Source organism: Bos grunniens, chromosome 20 (assembly GCF_055505025.1).
Source record: "Bos grunniens cultivar Pamir isolate PY7600 chromosome 20, Bosgru_T2T1.0, whole genome shotgun sequence".
NCBI lineage: Eukaryota > Metazoa > Chordata > Mammalia > Artiodactyla > Bovidae > Bos > Bos grunniens.
The window spans coordinates 69,962,904-69,979,769 of NC_141184.1; the positions used below are offsets into that span (position 1 = coordinate 69,962,904).

General features: G+C 49.7%; 1 protein-coding gene across 2 annotated transcripts in view; it reads right to left on the reverse strand.

Annotated features, from left to right (window-relative positions):
* The window catches only part of DOCK2 (dedicator of cytokinesis 2), a 458,684-nt gene that overhangs the window by 53,409 nt on the left and 388,409 nt on the right, over positions 1-16,866 (reverse strand). For both annotated transcript variants that reach the window (XM_086362249.1, XM_086362250.1), the window contains 2 exons: positions 13,448-13,596; positions 3,376-3,461 (listed from right to left, as the gene is read on the reverse strand). In XM_086362249.1, coding sequence (XP_086218375.1) covers positions 3,376-3,461; positions 13,448-13,596 — 235 coding nt within the window. The remainder of the gene's footprint in view (positions 1-3,375; positions 3,462-13,447; positions 13,597-16,866) is intronic.

Consider the following 16,866-nt stretch of genomic DNA (forward strand, 5'->3'; position numbering starts at 1 on the left):
GTGTGCTTCTTACGACAGGTCCTCTTTCAGCTGAACTGGTTTGAGATCTAGGCCCCAGAACACACCTTTTCTGTCCCCTTCAGGCTTCTGGCCCCCTTACCCCTTCTAGAAATATTCCCAGGCAGATGGAATACAGGAGGGTAGAAAGTGTCTTGTTATTCCATATAATGTGGGACTCTGACGTTAAGACAAATGTGGACAATGGGAGTGGGCTCCAAAGCCAGCTCTAAGGATGGGGAGGGGCGAGATCCTGTGTAAGGCTGTACACGCACAAGAGCATAGGAATACTGAAATTTAGCACCACTGCATGCCCTAACACTGGTGCCTTGACTCAGGGTTTCAACTGCTACCGGAGGGGAAGCCGTGTTCTACCCACAAAAGTTGCCAGGCTGTGTGCCCACCTGACTGTGTCTGCTCAGAGTGGGTACTGTGTATTAGCGGAGGCCCTGAAAGATGGGAGGAGCTGGAAGAGAAATGATACATAGGCTCATGGCTTCAACTCATTATACCAGTATCCACCTGATTGGGCTTCCCAGGTGGGCCCAGTTGTAAAGAAACTGCCTGCCAATGCAGGAGGCACAGGTTCAATCCCTGGGTCGGGAAGATCGCCTGGAAGAGGAAATAGCAACCCACTCCAGTATTCTTGTCTGGAGAATTCCATGGACAGAGGGGCCTGGGTTGGTACAGTTGATGGGGACACTAAGAGTCGGACACGACTGAGTGACTGAGCACACCCATGCATCCACTAGATTAATGATAATAATAGCTACTATTTCCAGACAACCTACAAGGTATCACAAGCTGTAATAAGTACTTTTCATGACGTGTCTTGTTCATTCTCAATAAAAGCTCTCAGAGTTGGATGGTATTTTTATCCCCGATTTGCAGCTAAGGAAACTGAGGCTCAGAAAGTCAAAAGGAAGGAGCAGGGACTTGGTCCCTGGGTGCTCGATGGGGTCCTGATACTGTGGGTTGGGCTTGATTAGCTTTGAAAAATCATTCACACCTCTATTTCAGCAGAAAGATAATGAGCTGTTTTTAATTTCCTTGACCTCCAAGGACTCCTTTTATAAATAATCACTCAGGAAGGATTGGAAAATCCTGCTGATTATCTGAAGACTGGCTGCAGGGCCCCATCCGCTTATATGAGTGGAAATTGCCAGCACCATCCCTGGTTTCACTTCTGGTCAATATTTAGATTTTCCTTTCTTGAGCTTTAAGAAAAATATTAACACGGGCAAAATGTCACCTCCTCCCTGGACAATCAGTCTCAATACCCAGCGAGGAGCAGAGGAAGGGTCTCTCCTCCAGCTTTCCAGGTTGTTTAGTGAGGGCTGTGCATGGTGACAGGAAGGGGCACGGCCAGCTGGGGTGGTGCTGCCTGGGACTCGACTCTGTCCACTGGGCTCTGCCTGCTGGACCGGGAGGGAGGCTCATGGCGAGGGTCAGAATAAGACCTTCAGTGCGCTTTTGTTGTTAGAGCAAAAATTTCCTAAGAGGATTGGGGAAAGAATTCAAGATTGACTATATATCAGAGAATCAAACAAATCAGGGAATCTACAAATAGGAGGGAACTTGGGATGTGTGAGCCATATTCCTACACCTTAGGAGAAGCCCTCACTTCTCATGGTGTCAGAGATAGATGCTGGGAGTTAGGAAGCGGATCAAACAGCATTTATTCAGCTTCTACCTGCTGTGTCCATTCTTCAATATAACCACAGGAGGCTTATCATCCCCATTTTACAGATGGGGCACACTGAAGCCAAAGCTGTTACATGATTGGTCCAAAGGTGTGCAGCTGCTGAGTGGCGGAACCAAGATGAAAATCCTCCAACAGCATACAAATGATCAATGTGCGCAGGAAAAGATTCTCCACATCATTAGCCATGTAGGAAATGTTAACTGAAGTGACAGGGAGATAGCATTTCATATCTGCTAGTGAAGTGAAAGTCGCTCAGTCATGTCTGACTCTTTGTGACCCCGTGGACTATTCAGTCCATGGAATTCTCTGGGCCAGAATACTGCAGTGGGTAGCCTTTCCCATTTCCAGATCATCCCAACCCAGGGATTGAACCCAGGTCTCCTGTATCGCAGGCAGATTCTTTACCAGCTGAGCCACAAAGGAAGCCCTCATATCTTCTAGGATGTCTATAATTGGTAAGAAACATATTAACAGAGGGATGTGGAGAAATTGGAACGCTTGTACATTGCAGGTAGGGATGTAACTGGTATAGTTACTTTGGAAAACAGTTTTATGGTTCCTCAGAAGGGTAAATATAGAGTTGCCATATGACCCAGAAATTCCACTCCTAGTTATACACCCAAGAGCACTGTGAACATGTGTCCACACAAACGTTAGTATACGAACGGTCATAGCAGTATTATTTGTGATAGCCCAAAGTAGAGACAGTCTAAGTGGCCATAAGCTGATGAATGGATAAACAGCATAGGGTATATCCAATCAAAAGAAATGAAATCTGACACATGCTACAGCATGATGAACCCTGAGAGCATGCTATAGCCACAAAGGACTGTGTGTTGTATAATTCTATTTATATGAAACTTCCAGAATAAACACATGCGTAGAAACCCCAAAGGAGGGGAGGGGATGATAGCGAAGGGGTATGGGCTTTCTTTCGGGAGGTGACAAAAATGTTCTAAAAATGATTGTGGTAATGGTGGCACAGCTCCGTGAACACACTAAAGCCACACTGGCCATTTGTATGTTGTTGGAAGATTTTCATCTTGGTTTCACTATATCTCAATAAGCCATTAAAACATCATCCCGAGCCCAAGTTCCGGGCTCCTAGGTGCTGCCCACTGCCCACTGCCTCACTAGGCCTGTGTGCTGGAGTTTAGCAGAGCTGGGTTCAGTCCCTGCTTGTCCACTTGACTAGCTTGACCTAGTCTCCTCAGACAAGACACTTCCCTGAGCTTCAGGGGCATTGCTGTGAAATGAGATCAAACAGAGAAACTCAACTAAAGGAGACAATACAGAGAGATCACTTAATGAGTTTCCACAGATCGCATGCACTCCAGATCTGTTGACAGTGATCAATATCTGTCAAAGATTAAAAAAGGAAAAAGGAAAAGACAGCAAGAATTATTCCACACGTAAGAGATAACAAAAGTGAACATCCTGGTGGATTATTCCCCTCTCTGCTACACAGCAAAGTTTCTTTCATCACCTGTTCCATCAATATCAAAGAAATAGCCACTGCAGAGAGATGTGAGATTTCTTTCAAAAATGGAGACTCTCCAATACCCACGAGCCTCCGGATTGGTCTCCAGGGGAGGACAGAGCCCCTGGGGTCCTGAGCCCTCAGGCCTCAGGCCCGCCCTCCTGGTTCCTCCCGCTCTGGGTCCTAAACTCACATTGACTCCAGCAGCTGCATGTACTGCTCGTCCCCTCGGCCACCTTCCACTTCATGGTCCAGCTTGAGGATGATTTCGTTTTCAAACTGAAGAAGTAGGAGATGAAAGTCAACAACCACAATGTTAGAAGGCTGAATGTTGAAATTAGTCCATTCAAGACTTTAACCAGAGCTTCAGGGAGCTGTTATCATTTCCCAGGCTTCCCAGGTGGTGCTAGTGATAAAGAACACGCCCGGCAACACAACAGATGTAAGAGACTTGGGCTCAGTCCCTGGGTCAGGAAGATGCCATGGAGAAGGGAATGACAACGCACTCCATTATCCTTGCCTGGAGAATCCCACGGACGGAGGAGCCTGGCGGGCTACAGTCTACAGGGTTGTGAAGAGTCGGACATGACTTAGCAACTGAACAGCAGCAGCAGCTCCAGGTTTAGTGCTGGAAACTGGGAATGCATTATGAGACAGGATGCTACACTTGCCTTTTAGGAGTTTCTTGGGAGTGGAGAAGAGCAGTAGATGGTTAAGTGCTGGAGCAGAGAGACAGGCATATGAAAGAGAGAGACGAATAGAGGGAAGTCTTCAGGGAAGGCACACAGCCCATGGCATTTGACTTTGTTCTCTGGTTTATGTTGAAATTTTTCAGGAGGAAGGAAAGAGAAAAGACATTCCAAGCAGAGGATATGGGCCAAGGCTCCGAGGTATGTGACAGAGCACTGATCTTCAGGAGGCGGCGTGCTGGCATGATCAGCTATTATTTCTGCATGCCTAGCATTCCTTTTTTTATACTTGGACAATCATATCCACCTTGATTTCAATTTGTGGGACTTAGGTGGGCTGAACACATCTCCCTAGCTCCAGGTGTGGGTACATGACATAGGCCAAGCACCTGATGAGTGTCTCTCATTATCCAGATGCTACAGTTAAGAAGGGCCCAGATCAAGCCAGTGAGACTCAAATCTGAGGTTTTGCTGGCACTCTTAGCAAAAAGAAGTCTTTCTGCTTAACTTGAAGACTGTAAGCCAGAGGTTGCTGGGGAGGAACACAGTGAAGGAGTCTGCCTAAGAATGACACCAATGTAGTGGAAGGCAGAGAGGAAGGGATAGGAAGAGATTGAAACCTGATGTATTTTTGAGCTCCTGAATCAAGCCACACCTGAAGCTATAATACTTACGTGAACTGATGCCTCAAAGAGTCAAGACTGGTGACAACTATAATAGAGATCAGACTAGCTAAGTGAGGGCTTCCCAGATGGCTCGGAGGTAAAGAACCTGCCTGACAATGCAGGAGACACAAGAGATGCAGGTTCAATCCCTGGAGCGGGAAGATCCCCTGGAGGAGGAAATGGCAACCGGCTCCAGTATTCTTGTCTGGGAAATCTCATGGACAGAGGAGGCTGGTGAGCTACAGTCCATGGAGTCACAGGAGCTGGGCGTGACTGAGCATGCATAGTTAAGAGGCCTGAAAGCGCCTAGACACCAATTCTTGCAACGTGGAAGCCCGTGTGTATTTTGTCTCCCATGTTCAATGTCAAGGAACATTTCGCCCAGTTGAGTTTAGGGCTCATAACATTTTGAAGGGCCATTCAGTGTCTCTTACATGCTCAAATGCAAAAATGGTTTGCAAACTGTTTTCATATCATGCCTTGATGAGTCCATCCAAATCATGTGATCCAACTCATCTCTCATTTTACTGCTAGATAAGAAACTGGCACTTCGAGAAGGGAAGGAGGCTCTTGGTGAAGGTCGCTAACATTCAGGGAGCCCTCAGGCATTCCTGGTCCTAACTCAGCCTCTTTACCTTTAGTCCTCACAATAGCCCCATGAGGTCTGAAAGTCAAGGGTCACCTTTAAATGCTATCATGCATTGAAAGCAGCCAGCCCCACCCTCAGAGTGTCAGTTATTAGTACAGATGAAATAAGAGACTCACAGAGTTTGAGTGGCTTGTTTAAAGTCTCAGGTGGATGGCAGAAATCTTCAGGCAAGTGCTCTGCAGTACACAAAAGATCAAGCCCAGTTTAGTTGGCTGGAATCCTTTTGGTGATGGAAGACAGGGACCAGATTCGCTTTCTCCTTGGTTCACATATCACCTGAGGGGATGTTGTTCCCTCTCTTCTGTGCTAAGGGCCAATGCAAGGACCAGAAACTTGTGCTTGTTCATTTTGTGTTAAGAAAAAATCTCCTATGTTTCCACAGTTGAGGAAGATTTATGGAAGGAGATACACAGGTCTGGAAAGATGGGTAGGACTGTGATAAACATGAAACGGAAGGGCATTCCAGACTGGGGAGGTGGGGATGGACTGAGCAAAGGTGTGGAGGGGGGACAATGGAGAAAAGTGAGGAGAACAGTTCAGCTGGCGCACAGAGCTCAAGAAAGGGTGGAAATAAGAACAGAGCCGTGGGTATGGGGACCAGCGTGGTGAGGGTCTGGGCTGCCAATCTATGCAGAATCACGCCCCTTATGTGATGCATTTTGTTAAGCCTGTTGTATATGTCAAGTGTCACCCAAAGTCAGGCTGGCATGGTTAGATGTGTCTACTGTGCTGAGCCCAGGTAGGAGGAGAGACAGCCAAGGGGCCACAAGGGAAGGTGCTGATCTTAGGTCAAGGAGGTAAACAAGCAGCAGCTTTAGATGTCTCCCCCATCGCCTTCACCATCTCGGGAGAATGAGTAGGTCTTTCTAATCCTCAGCTTCATAGTTTATATCAGGGCTCAGCAAACACTTTCTTAAAGGGCCGGTTAGTAAATATTTTAGTTAGGCTTTGTGGGTCAGTTTCTGTCACAACTATTCAACTTCCCTGTTGTGGTACCAAAGCAGCCATAGCTGGTATAAAAACAAATCAGCATGGGTATAGTCCAATAAAGCTTCACCAAAGAAAAAAGTGGCAGGGCAGATTTAGCCTGTGGGGTCGTATTTGCTGATCCTGACTAATATAACAGGCATAGCTGTGGTACCTCCTGCATGGGGTCGTTAGGGAGACTGGGGACATTTTATTTACAAAGCACTAGGCGATTGCACATGCTCAAGTGTGCACTGGGTTTTCTTGTCATCTTATGATTACTGCTAATGTTATTGTTATTACTGCTGAATGTTACTGGAAAGCAGCTCTCAGGGAGAAAACCAGCTTTGCTGAGCTGTTCAGTGGTAAATGCTGGCATGCTTCCTCCTCGGGAGATGAACTTTCCTTTGGAGCCGAGAAGTGGATGGGGTAAATAAGCACTTGTCTCAGGGTCACAAAAGAGCCCAGAGGGAGGGAAATTGCAGGGTGCCAGGAATGTGCAGAGCTGACGATGCCAGCCACGCCTGAGACCTCCGGGGCGGGTTGGAGAGGGGAGGTTTCAGTCAAGTACATCCCAGGGCAGACTCTGGTCCTTTGGGCTGCTGGGACCAGCGGTGAGCTATGCTTGGGAGTGGCTTTGACCACAAGCTTTGGCATCAAACGGACTTGGTTTGGGGCTTCCCAGGTGGCACAGTGGTTAAGTATCCACCCGCCAGTGCAGGAGACATGGGTTCAGTCCCTGGGTTGGGAAGACCCTCTGGAGTAGGAAATGGTAACCCACTCCACTATTCTTGCCTGGACAATTCCACAGACAGAGGAGCCTGATGGGCTACAGTACATGGGGTCACAAAGAGTTGGATATGACTGAACACACACACACACAGACTTAGTTTGAGTCTTGCTTTGACTGTTTTTCCTACCACATGACCTTGAGCAAGTTAGTAAGCCTTTCTGAGGCTCAGTTTTCTCATCTTTTAAATGGAACTTTTATGGTGTTGAGGGGAGAAATCAATGGGAAACACATGCGAAAGGCCTGGCCTGGTGTTTAGCACATAGTAAGTGCTTGACATTTGTTAGTAATTGTCATTATGACATCATTGACACTGTCCTCATCGTTAGCATCTTAATCTCATTTAACCTTTACAACAGTCAAGGGAGATGGGTATCATCATCCCTGCTTTATAAATGAGGCAACTGAGGCAAGGTGGGACCCCTGCCTTGGGTTTCAAAGGATGATGTACTTGACTTAGGGTACACCCAAGGGTCCCTTGCACTCCCAAACATATACTACATTATGTCACCACGATAGGCCTTACTCCCAACACTGCCACTGTGTAGAGCATAGGGAGCAGCCCCAGCTTCTCCAAATTATTTCCATTTCATCCACAACTAACAAGATTGCACCACATCACTGATGCCTCATCCCACCCTGCAAAGCGGATATTTGCTAAGGAGCATCTGCAGGTTACTTTTGCAGAAGTTGGACGCTACAGGGACTTCCCTGGTGGTCCAGGGATTAAGAATCTACCAACCAAAGCAGGAGACATGGGTTCAGTCCCTGGACCAGGAAGATTCCACCTGCCGAGAGGCAACAGAGCTCATACGCTGCAACTACGGAGCCCCTGCGCCACAACCGCTGAAGTCCGTGTGCCCTAGAGCCCATGCTCTACGAGGAGCAGCCACTGCAGCGAGAAGCCCGTGCACCACAACTAGAGCAGAACCCGCACCAAGCCGCAACCAGAGGAAGCCTGCGTGCGGCAAGACCCAGCACAGCCAGAAGTGAACACACGACGAAAAAAGGATCGTGCAGACGCCTAACTTGAACCTTCAGTGCTGAGGAGAAAGGAAATGAGCTCTCGGAGCTCGACTCCCTCTTGTGGCAGGGGGACCTACACGGCCTCACGCTTGCACCATGCCTTCCCGGAACCGCTTCCTCTGTCTCTCCTGACTGCTTTGGAACCTCTCAGCTTTTTTCATCATCTTATTTGCCTATATATATATATTTTTTTTTGATAGGAGCCCAGCCCCACCAAAGTGTGAAATTTAGGGGACAAGAGCTCGTCTTCAAAGGTAAGGCCCTGACTATGACATGGGAGGGGTCAGAGATGGTGACCAGCTAGGGTGGCACAGAGATAACAAAGAGGAGAGTGGCATCCATATGCCAGCCTGGGTCTTCTTTGCTGCCAGTTGTCCTGGGGTGGTCAGAAGCCTGCCTGGGAGGAGCTGGAAAGGACAGCGTCATGCGAAGTGGGGGGGCTGATGGGAGTCAGTGCACTTCCTCACTTTCTCTGAGTTGTCCCATCGCTTCCTGTTTCATTTCATACTTCATGAAGCTTGAGTTTGGTATTATGATACCATAATAATGCTATTATTATACGCATTTTGTGGATGAAAAACAGGCTGAGAAAGTTTAAATAACTTGCTCAAATTTATTCAGCTTATAAGCAGCAAGTCTGCCTGGCACCAAGGCATACAGTCCAGAAGACAGTAGGTGCTCAGTACACGTTTATTGAATTGATTTGCTCTTTTCCACATGCTGTTCTCAGCCATGTGAATCACCAGTTTATCCCATGCCAAGACTCAATCTCAGTGGAATCTGCCAAACTGATATCTTTGTTCATTCATTCATTCCACAAGCAATTATTGCATTCCTGCAGTCTTCCAGGCGCTGTTTTGTGCATGCTCAGTCCTGTCAGCCGTGTCTGGCTCTTTGTGACCCTATGGACAGTAGCCCGCCAGGCTCCTCTGTCCATGGAACTGTCCAGGCGAGAATACTGGAGTGGGTTGCCCAGCCCTTCTCTAGGGGACCGTCCTGACCCAGGGATCGCACCCACATCTCCTGTCTCCTTGCGCACTCCAGGTGGGTTCTTTGCCACCAGTGCCCCCTGGCAAGCCGAGGTGAAGGCACTGTCTCAAGTGCTGCTGTCAAATGCTGTTGTCTCTTCCTTCTCTGAGAAAGGGATTCTCTCCTTCTGAGAGAGGAAGTCCCTCCTTCCTGCCGAGAGCTCAGACACTCATGATGATCAGGACAGAATCCTGCTCTACAATCTGCCTCATAGGTAACCACTCTACTCAGTCTCTGCATCGCGGGACCTCCACTCCTTCCCACAGATGTCATCTGAAAAGACCATAGCCTCTCCCTCCACAAAGAACTTGCTGGCAAGACAACTGGTCTAACCATCCCCTGGGGTTGCTCAGGCAGTAGTGAGCTACCCTTGTTATCCTGCATTATAAAAACATTCGCTGGAATGTTCCTCTCTCTGCCGAGGCTCTCCCTCTGAAATGCTGTGGGACGGGGGTCTAAGTGCCTGCAGTCATACTGAGAGCACTGACATGGCCCCCATTACATCCATGGCGGGCGCTTGACAGGCGCTGAGCGTCCCGGGCCTCAGGGAATTGCGCTGGCCCTCAGAGAGCTCACGGTCTTGACATGGAGGCAGACCTGCGAGCACACTGCTGTGCTCTGGGGCAGCGGTGTCAGGCCTGAGCCCTTCGAAGGCAGGATGAGATGCATTTCACTTCAACTGCAGCAGGACCACTGCAGCTACAGTGTGGCCAACTCGAAGCCCCTCTTGCTGAAATGTCCCAATCCAGTGGATGTGAATTCCAGTCCCAGGTGAAGACAGAGCCCCCTGAGATGGTCTGGGGTGGAGTGATATACTCATGAGGGGTAAAGGGCATCAGTCAAAAGCATCAGCTATTTCACTGTGGTTAGAGGAGAAGGCAGGGGAATCTGGTGACGAGGCTGCAGAAGAAACCCTGCTCAGACAGACCGTCCTGTGAGCCTCTTCCCCCGGCCCCCCAGAGTCTGCCCCCTCCCTGTCCCGGTCCCACTGTGCACGCCCTGCTGGAGCACACCTCTCACACCCAGATGCTCCACTGCTCCCAGGAAGCAGGACAGGCTCTCTCCAAATGGGAGGCCATAGCTGAAAGGTGACTAGGATTCATCAGGTGAAGAATCAGAGGAAGAGCCCCGCAAAGGCATGGCAGCAAGAGCAGTACGAGACACTGGGTGGCAGGCCAGAGGGCCTGCTGTGCGGGGGAGCAAAGGTCCTGCTGAGTGCTCCTGTGGGCGCTGCTATTTCCTCTCACACCCACGTTTTAGAAAGGGGACCCTGTCGCTCTCTGGGCACCAGTTCTTCTCTTCTATTGGCATCGGCCGTGGCCACAATGCTGCCTGGGTTTCAAACCCCGGTTCTGGGGTGTCCTCCGGGTCTGGCCATCAGGGCGGCGTGGAGCTCAGCGGGCCTGGCTTCCTCCCTCCCCTGGGGATACCGTCTTTGTGTGCTTACTCTGAGCCAGGCAGGGACACCTGGCTCTGCTCATCCCACACTGGGCTCTGGTCCGCACACAGCTGGTGTGCACACGGGCAGCTGCCCCATTAGTCAGCCCGACTCTCCTGTCTCTTTTGATAAGGCAGAGATGAAGAGAAGCAATTGGGGAAGGAGTTTACAATGAACACAGGCATGGAGCGAGGAGCTAGGGGACAACCCCATTCATGGAGATGAGGTGGCTGCGTGCCAAAGGGGTGCCTCAGAATGGCATCCATTAGGGCAGGACAATCACACCACAGGCAACCCTCAGAAGCCCTGAGGCCACCGGACACAACTGTCAGGCTGTCGCCCAGGGAGGACCCGGGTTAGTTTCTCTTTCAGACACTGTGTGGCATCAGTACTGGGAATGCTTCTTTTGCGCACCTGCTCCAGGACATCTTCTGAGCCTGCTGGTGCCCACCCCACTGGGGAGATCTGAGGGGAAGCAGAATGCCCTTATCCCACTGAGGGTGCCCCTCCCATGTTCCCGAGCTTCACGGACTTTGCCTTAAAAGGTGGCAGATTCCAAACAACCTTCAAACATCCATCTGCAGCTGCGCCTTCCACCCTCCCACACCCCCAGCCCAGCTGGCTGGCTATGGTCTCTTCCTCCATCTGTATTCCTCACCTGATTTCTCTACAAGCTCCCTGCAGGCGGACAGCTGGTCACCAGCCTTGGGGACCAGAGAATGCCTGCGAGTCCCTGAGTTGGAAGTGCACCCTCTTACACTGGGATCGTCACAGCCAACTAGTGTCTTTCCTCTTAGAACCTCTTTCCTCTTAGAACTTTTCCAAAGTGACTGGCACATCCGATAGATGTTTCTTGCCGAAATGAATCTGAGAAATTCAACAGGTCTGTTTACTGGGGGACATCTCCATGGCTTGGCTCCATGCATTATGCCCCCCGGAAGTCTCTAAGTGGGGCTCCGACGTGGAGGGGCTTCCTGAGGTATTTAACCTCCCGTCCCTCTTCCAGGAGCATCTGGTGGAATCAGTGCTCCGTTTCATGAGCAGGCACTGCTTCAGAGGGCACCACCATTCTCTGTCAGCCCGCATTTACTGCGATGAGGCCAGGGGCTGAGCAGTGCAGTGGGCGCAGCCTGGCTTGGGATCCTAGGGACCTGCGCACTGCAACCTCCGCTCTGCGTCTTTCTCGTATGGCTAAGGGTACGTGACTTCACTTCTCTAGGCTTCAGGGTTTCCATCCTAATATTGGGATGGGAACTTTCCTGGTGGTGCACTGGCTAAGACTCTGCATTCCCAACGCAGGGAGCCTGGGTTCGACCCCTGGTCAGGGAACTAGATCCCACACGCCACAACCGAAAGATCCCGTACGCCGCAACAAAGCCCGAGGATCCCGCATGCTGCAATGAAGGCTCGGCAGAGCCAAATGAACAGATACACGCGTGGGATGATGCTGCTGCCTACCTCACGGGGTTGTAAGCAAAAGACGGCATGAATTAACGTATGGCAAGCACTCACGGGGATTGACACGGAGTCTACACGGTTAATGCCAGTCATTGGCATTATCATCAGCATCACTTTTTTTGACATGAAGATGAGGAAGAAGCAGAAATGAGTGTAGTGTAAGTATCTAATAATGAGACTTCAGACAGCTGGAATGACAGAGGAGTAGAGGGCAAAGGTCTCTTAAAGGATGAGCTCTGGGGAGGGCTTTGCGGGATTCAGAGGCACATAGACGGTGCTGGCAGGCAGGACCACGAATGTGGCCGAGAAGCAGGGGAAGAGGAACAGGAAGAGGATGCTCGCCAAGGCCACAAAATTCAAGTGAGCCGTGGGGATGCCTGGAGAACAGGTGGGGAGGCGGAGAGAGCCGTAGAAAACGCTGGAACACTGGCTGAAGGCGAGCAGGGAGGACCTGGAATGCAGGCAACAGGGTTTGGACTTCATTGGATGAGGAACCAATGAGCAAAGGAAGAATAAAGTCCAAAAGGATTTTAAGAAAGAGCAGTTTGGAAACTGCTGCCCTTTAAGTCGCTTCAGTCATGTCCGACTCTGTGCGACCCCATAGACGGCAGCCCACCAGGCTCCTCCATCCATGGGATTTTCCAGGCAAGAGTATTGGAGTGGGGTGACATTGCCTTCTCCATTAGAAGGCACTTACCTATTTTAAGAAACTTTTTTGGTGCAGGATGTGGTATAGAATGAGAGGCAGGAATGCCAGGGAGAGGAGGGAGTCCAACTAGGGGAGCACCAGAAGAGGAGGGGCAGGGAGGACAGAAGGGTGAGACCTGAGGGCCTCGCATTGCTGAGGCGGACTTGACGGGACACAAAGACCAACCTCCCTAAACCGGGCCTGACTTCTGAATGGAGCCGGGACCCTGTTGTGGAAACCAGGGCTTACGTCACCAGCGCAAGTGACTGGAGTGGCTGGACCCACCAAAAGGGCCTCATTCTTCCAGCCCAGTGGGATTCTCAACGAAAACGCGTGGCTAGTGGCACCTGCATTCGCCCCAGTGGCTCCCTCCCTGTGTGCTGGGGAAAGCCCCACTTCACCCTGCCACAGCTCTGCAGGGCCCTCCTGGGCGTCAGGGCCTGTGCCTCTGCTTGCTGGCCCCCTGACACGTGGCCAAGTCTGACGTTCAGATCTTCTGTGTTATCTCAGAAGCAGAAGTGCTGGACCAAGGTGGGTCTCAGGTGTGTGCAGCGGGGAGGAGGAGCCCCTTGGGATGCACCCTGAGGGGGCTCTTCTGCAGGGAAGTAGGATTCCTATCCTTTAGAGAAAGGGACCACACTGATACCCAGCTAGAAAGTGTATTTTAATCTTGGCCTCTCGCGGGAAAGCATGATACAAGACTGACCAAATCGGCTCTGCCAGCTCATTCCAGGCACGTGAATCAATGTCCCCAGCCTCCCATCAAGCCTCTGAACGAAGCCCAGGCAGATGGAACCAAGGTATCATTATGGGGAAATGGGCTGGGGATTAGGGATGCTGGCCTGAGTTTCCAGCCTCATTTTTTACCTTTTTGAAATCCCCACTCCTTTGATATTCACACAGCATCATGTCGAAGAAGATTGGGATGGTGGCTTTCCGGAGCTCAGCCTCAGGGATAAGTGTCATCTCTAATATGGGTCCCACCATGCCTGGGATGAAGCAGATTTTGTTCTGGCCTGAAAGAGAAGAGGGACATGGGCCCATGAGACCATTTTCGTGATTTCATAGGAGAACCAGACCAAGCCTGGGAAAATAAAAAAGGGAGGCAGAACAGTAAAAACAAAAGTTAACACTTATACAGTTGTTTACCCGGAGCCAGGCACCATTTTGGACACTTTACATATATTAACTCGTGTAAATGATGCGTGCATCACCCAAAACAAGCCCCGTTGTTAGGGATAATGACCCAGGCGTGTGGAGGCACACTGCTGTTTACAAGGCTTTTCACCTGCATTATCTCCTTTGCAAACAGGGCCCTGATGGAGTGTGTTAGCGATGGCAAATCACAGGGATACTTGAAATGATGTCTGTCTGCCGCACAAGCCATGTTGCTGCGATTTGGAAACATGCTTTTTTTTTACCAACTGTTTTGTGAAAACAAGAAAAGCAAAATTTGCTGCCAAAAACCTGCTATAAAAGTATGGTCAGTGCAATAGTGGGAGTTAGAACCCTGCTTTATGGTCAGATCAACTACAGCTTCTTGTTTCTCCTTCCTCACTTCAAGGCACTCCTGTGTCCCCTCCCCTGCCCCCTGGCATTGTCACCACACTGGCCTGGCTCCAGGGTCACCAGCTCACCAGCCGCCTTATCGCCAGGCCTGTGCTCCTGGTGCTCCTTTGTTGACCATAGTTTTTCCTTCCTGTTCCTCAACATCTGCCCATTACCACCTGGTTTCCCATGGATAGATAGATACACTTTAAAAAAGCCCTGCCACAAGCCCACCCCACCCCTAGCTCCATCAGATGCCCTGCCCTGGCTAGTGGTCTGTGTCCTTAGCCAACTTGGCAACGATGGCTTCGTTTGATAGACAACGGCCTCTCCCACGGAGAGCTCTGTGAGAGCAGAGAGCATGTCTGTTCTTATTACATCTGTAGCACTGAGCTTAGAGCCTACGATAACCTCAGTAAATGTCCACTGAAGGAGGAAATAAATGTGTCTAGCTCCTATACTCACTGGTTATATTGGACTTGGAGATGTGTCATAAACATGCAATTGCCATGCCCACCTGCTGAGATGACCGCGTGAAAACACGTCTGTGTAGACTTCGTGGGGGCTCCCCTAGGGGTTCAGGGGTAAAGAACCCCCTGCCACCGCAGGAGATGCAGCTTCGATCCCTGGGTTGGGAAGATCCCTTTGAGTAGGAAATGGCAACCCACTCCAGTATTCTTGCTTGGGAAATCCCATGGACAGAGGAGCCTGGCAGGGTACAGTTCATGGGTTTGCAAAAGAGTCAGACATGACTTAGTGACTAAACAACAACAATAACAACACTTAGACAGAGCCTAGGATAATCAGCCCCGAGGCAGGGCCAGTGCAGCCAAGTGGTGAAGGGCACTGTGGTTTGGTCTGCTGCTGCTGCTGCTGCTGCTGCTAAGTCACTTCAGTCGTGTCCGACTGGGTACGACCCCATGACGGCAGCCCATCAGGCCCCACCATCCCTGGGATTCTCCAGGCAAGAACACTGGAGTGGGTTGCCATTTCCTTCTCCAACGCATGAAAGTGAAAAGTGAAAGTGAAGCCGCTCTGTCGTGTCTGACTCTTAGCGACCCCATGGACTGCAGCCTACCAGGCTCCTCTGTCCATGGGATTTTCCAGGCAAGAGTACTGGAGTGGGGTGCCATTGCCTTCTCTGGTGGTTTGGTCTAGATTGCCTGAAATAGGCAAATGGATCCTCCATCAACTAGCTGTGTGACGGTGGGCAAGCTGGCCTCTTGAGGCCTCTGCGTTTTCACCTCTAATGTGAGAGAATAATAGGAATTATTATTTATCAAGTGCCTGGCACACGGCACACTTTGCACAGTGTTCGCTATCACTGCTGTGATGTTTGGCCAAAATGAACCATGAAGGGCAGCCTTGTCGAGTAGAATTGAGCAGACTCCTCAGAACACACACATCAGACGTGGCAGAGAAAGGGAAAGGGAGGGGCACTCAGGAACTGCGGGGATTTCCTGGGGAGCATGGGCAAGCCCATCCCAGCAACCCTGCCAGTGAAGCTAACACCCAGGTGTTTCGTCGGCAGCTGCGTCTTTCTCCTCCTGACTCTCAGAGCCCAGGAAGCCCATCCTGCTTTTCCCCACCATCAAGGTGAACATGGCATTGGTGGTCTTTGCCTGGGGGAGAGGGCTCCTGGGGTGCAGAAACTCAGGCAGTATGGCGTACAGCCTGGCACTGTTGCTTTCGATTAAAGCTGAGTAAAGGAGCCAAGAGGGAAGGCTGCAAGAAAATGAATTTTAATTCAGCCTAAATGAGGCTTAATGTTGGAGTGAGTGTTTCCCCAGAATTCAGATAAAAAAGGCATCATCTTAGGAATATCTTCAGTTAGAATGAAATAGTGCAGGCAGGGAGAGAGGTGAGTGAAACATGAAGACACTTTTCCAGGATACCAGCTTCATTACATGGTGTTTGCATTATACTCTGCATTGTTCCAAACAGAAAACAAAAACAAAAACAAAACTAAACTAGCTTTCTTGCAGATTTATAGTAACTGCTAATCTAGGTTTCTGATTTTGTCCTTCAAGATCCTTTAAACCCTCAGTGGGGTTTTAAAATTCAAAGTCGAGTATAATAATAAGTAGCAGGTAAATGGGAAACTGTCAGATAAGCCACCATGGAATGGAGAAATTGCTTATGTGACAAAAGCCTTTAGAATACTGGAGGGCATTGGGTCTGATAAAGATATATTTGAGATGGCTTAAAATAAAGAGCAGACATGCCATAGACTAGGGATTTCCTAGGCACTTCTGATCTGCATTCTTTGCAGTCAGTTGAAGAGATGTTCAGAAGAATAGGGAAAGAGGAGAGAGAGATGATGATGATTTCTAAATGCAGTGTGATCTCAATGGCCCTTACAATGCTCCATAAAAATTTTATTCATTTACATCAGAAATGGAATTTGAGCACATAGGATTTTGTGTTCAAGTAATCTGAATGTGTGCCTTTATACACACAGATGTGCACACAGGCACACACACAGAGAACATATTTGTGGCTAAGTGAATGTGAACTCATTTTGGAAAAAAATACTCATTCAAGAGACGTACCTGCTATTGTTCTTGAAAAAAGGCAAGGAAGGGAATGGGTGAGAGGGTCTTTCTCACATAATGGAAGCTGACTCTCACTGGGAACAGATACCAATTAGAAAAGGCTTTTAAAGTCCCAAGAAGTCAGTGGGATAAGTCCAGACGCCGAGTTGCCCAGGCTCTGGGGAAGCATCTGGCAGAAGTGCG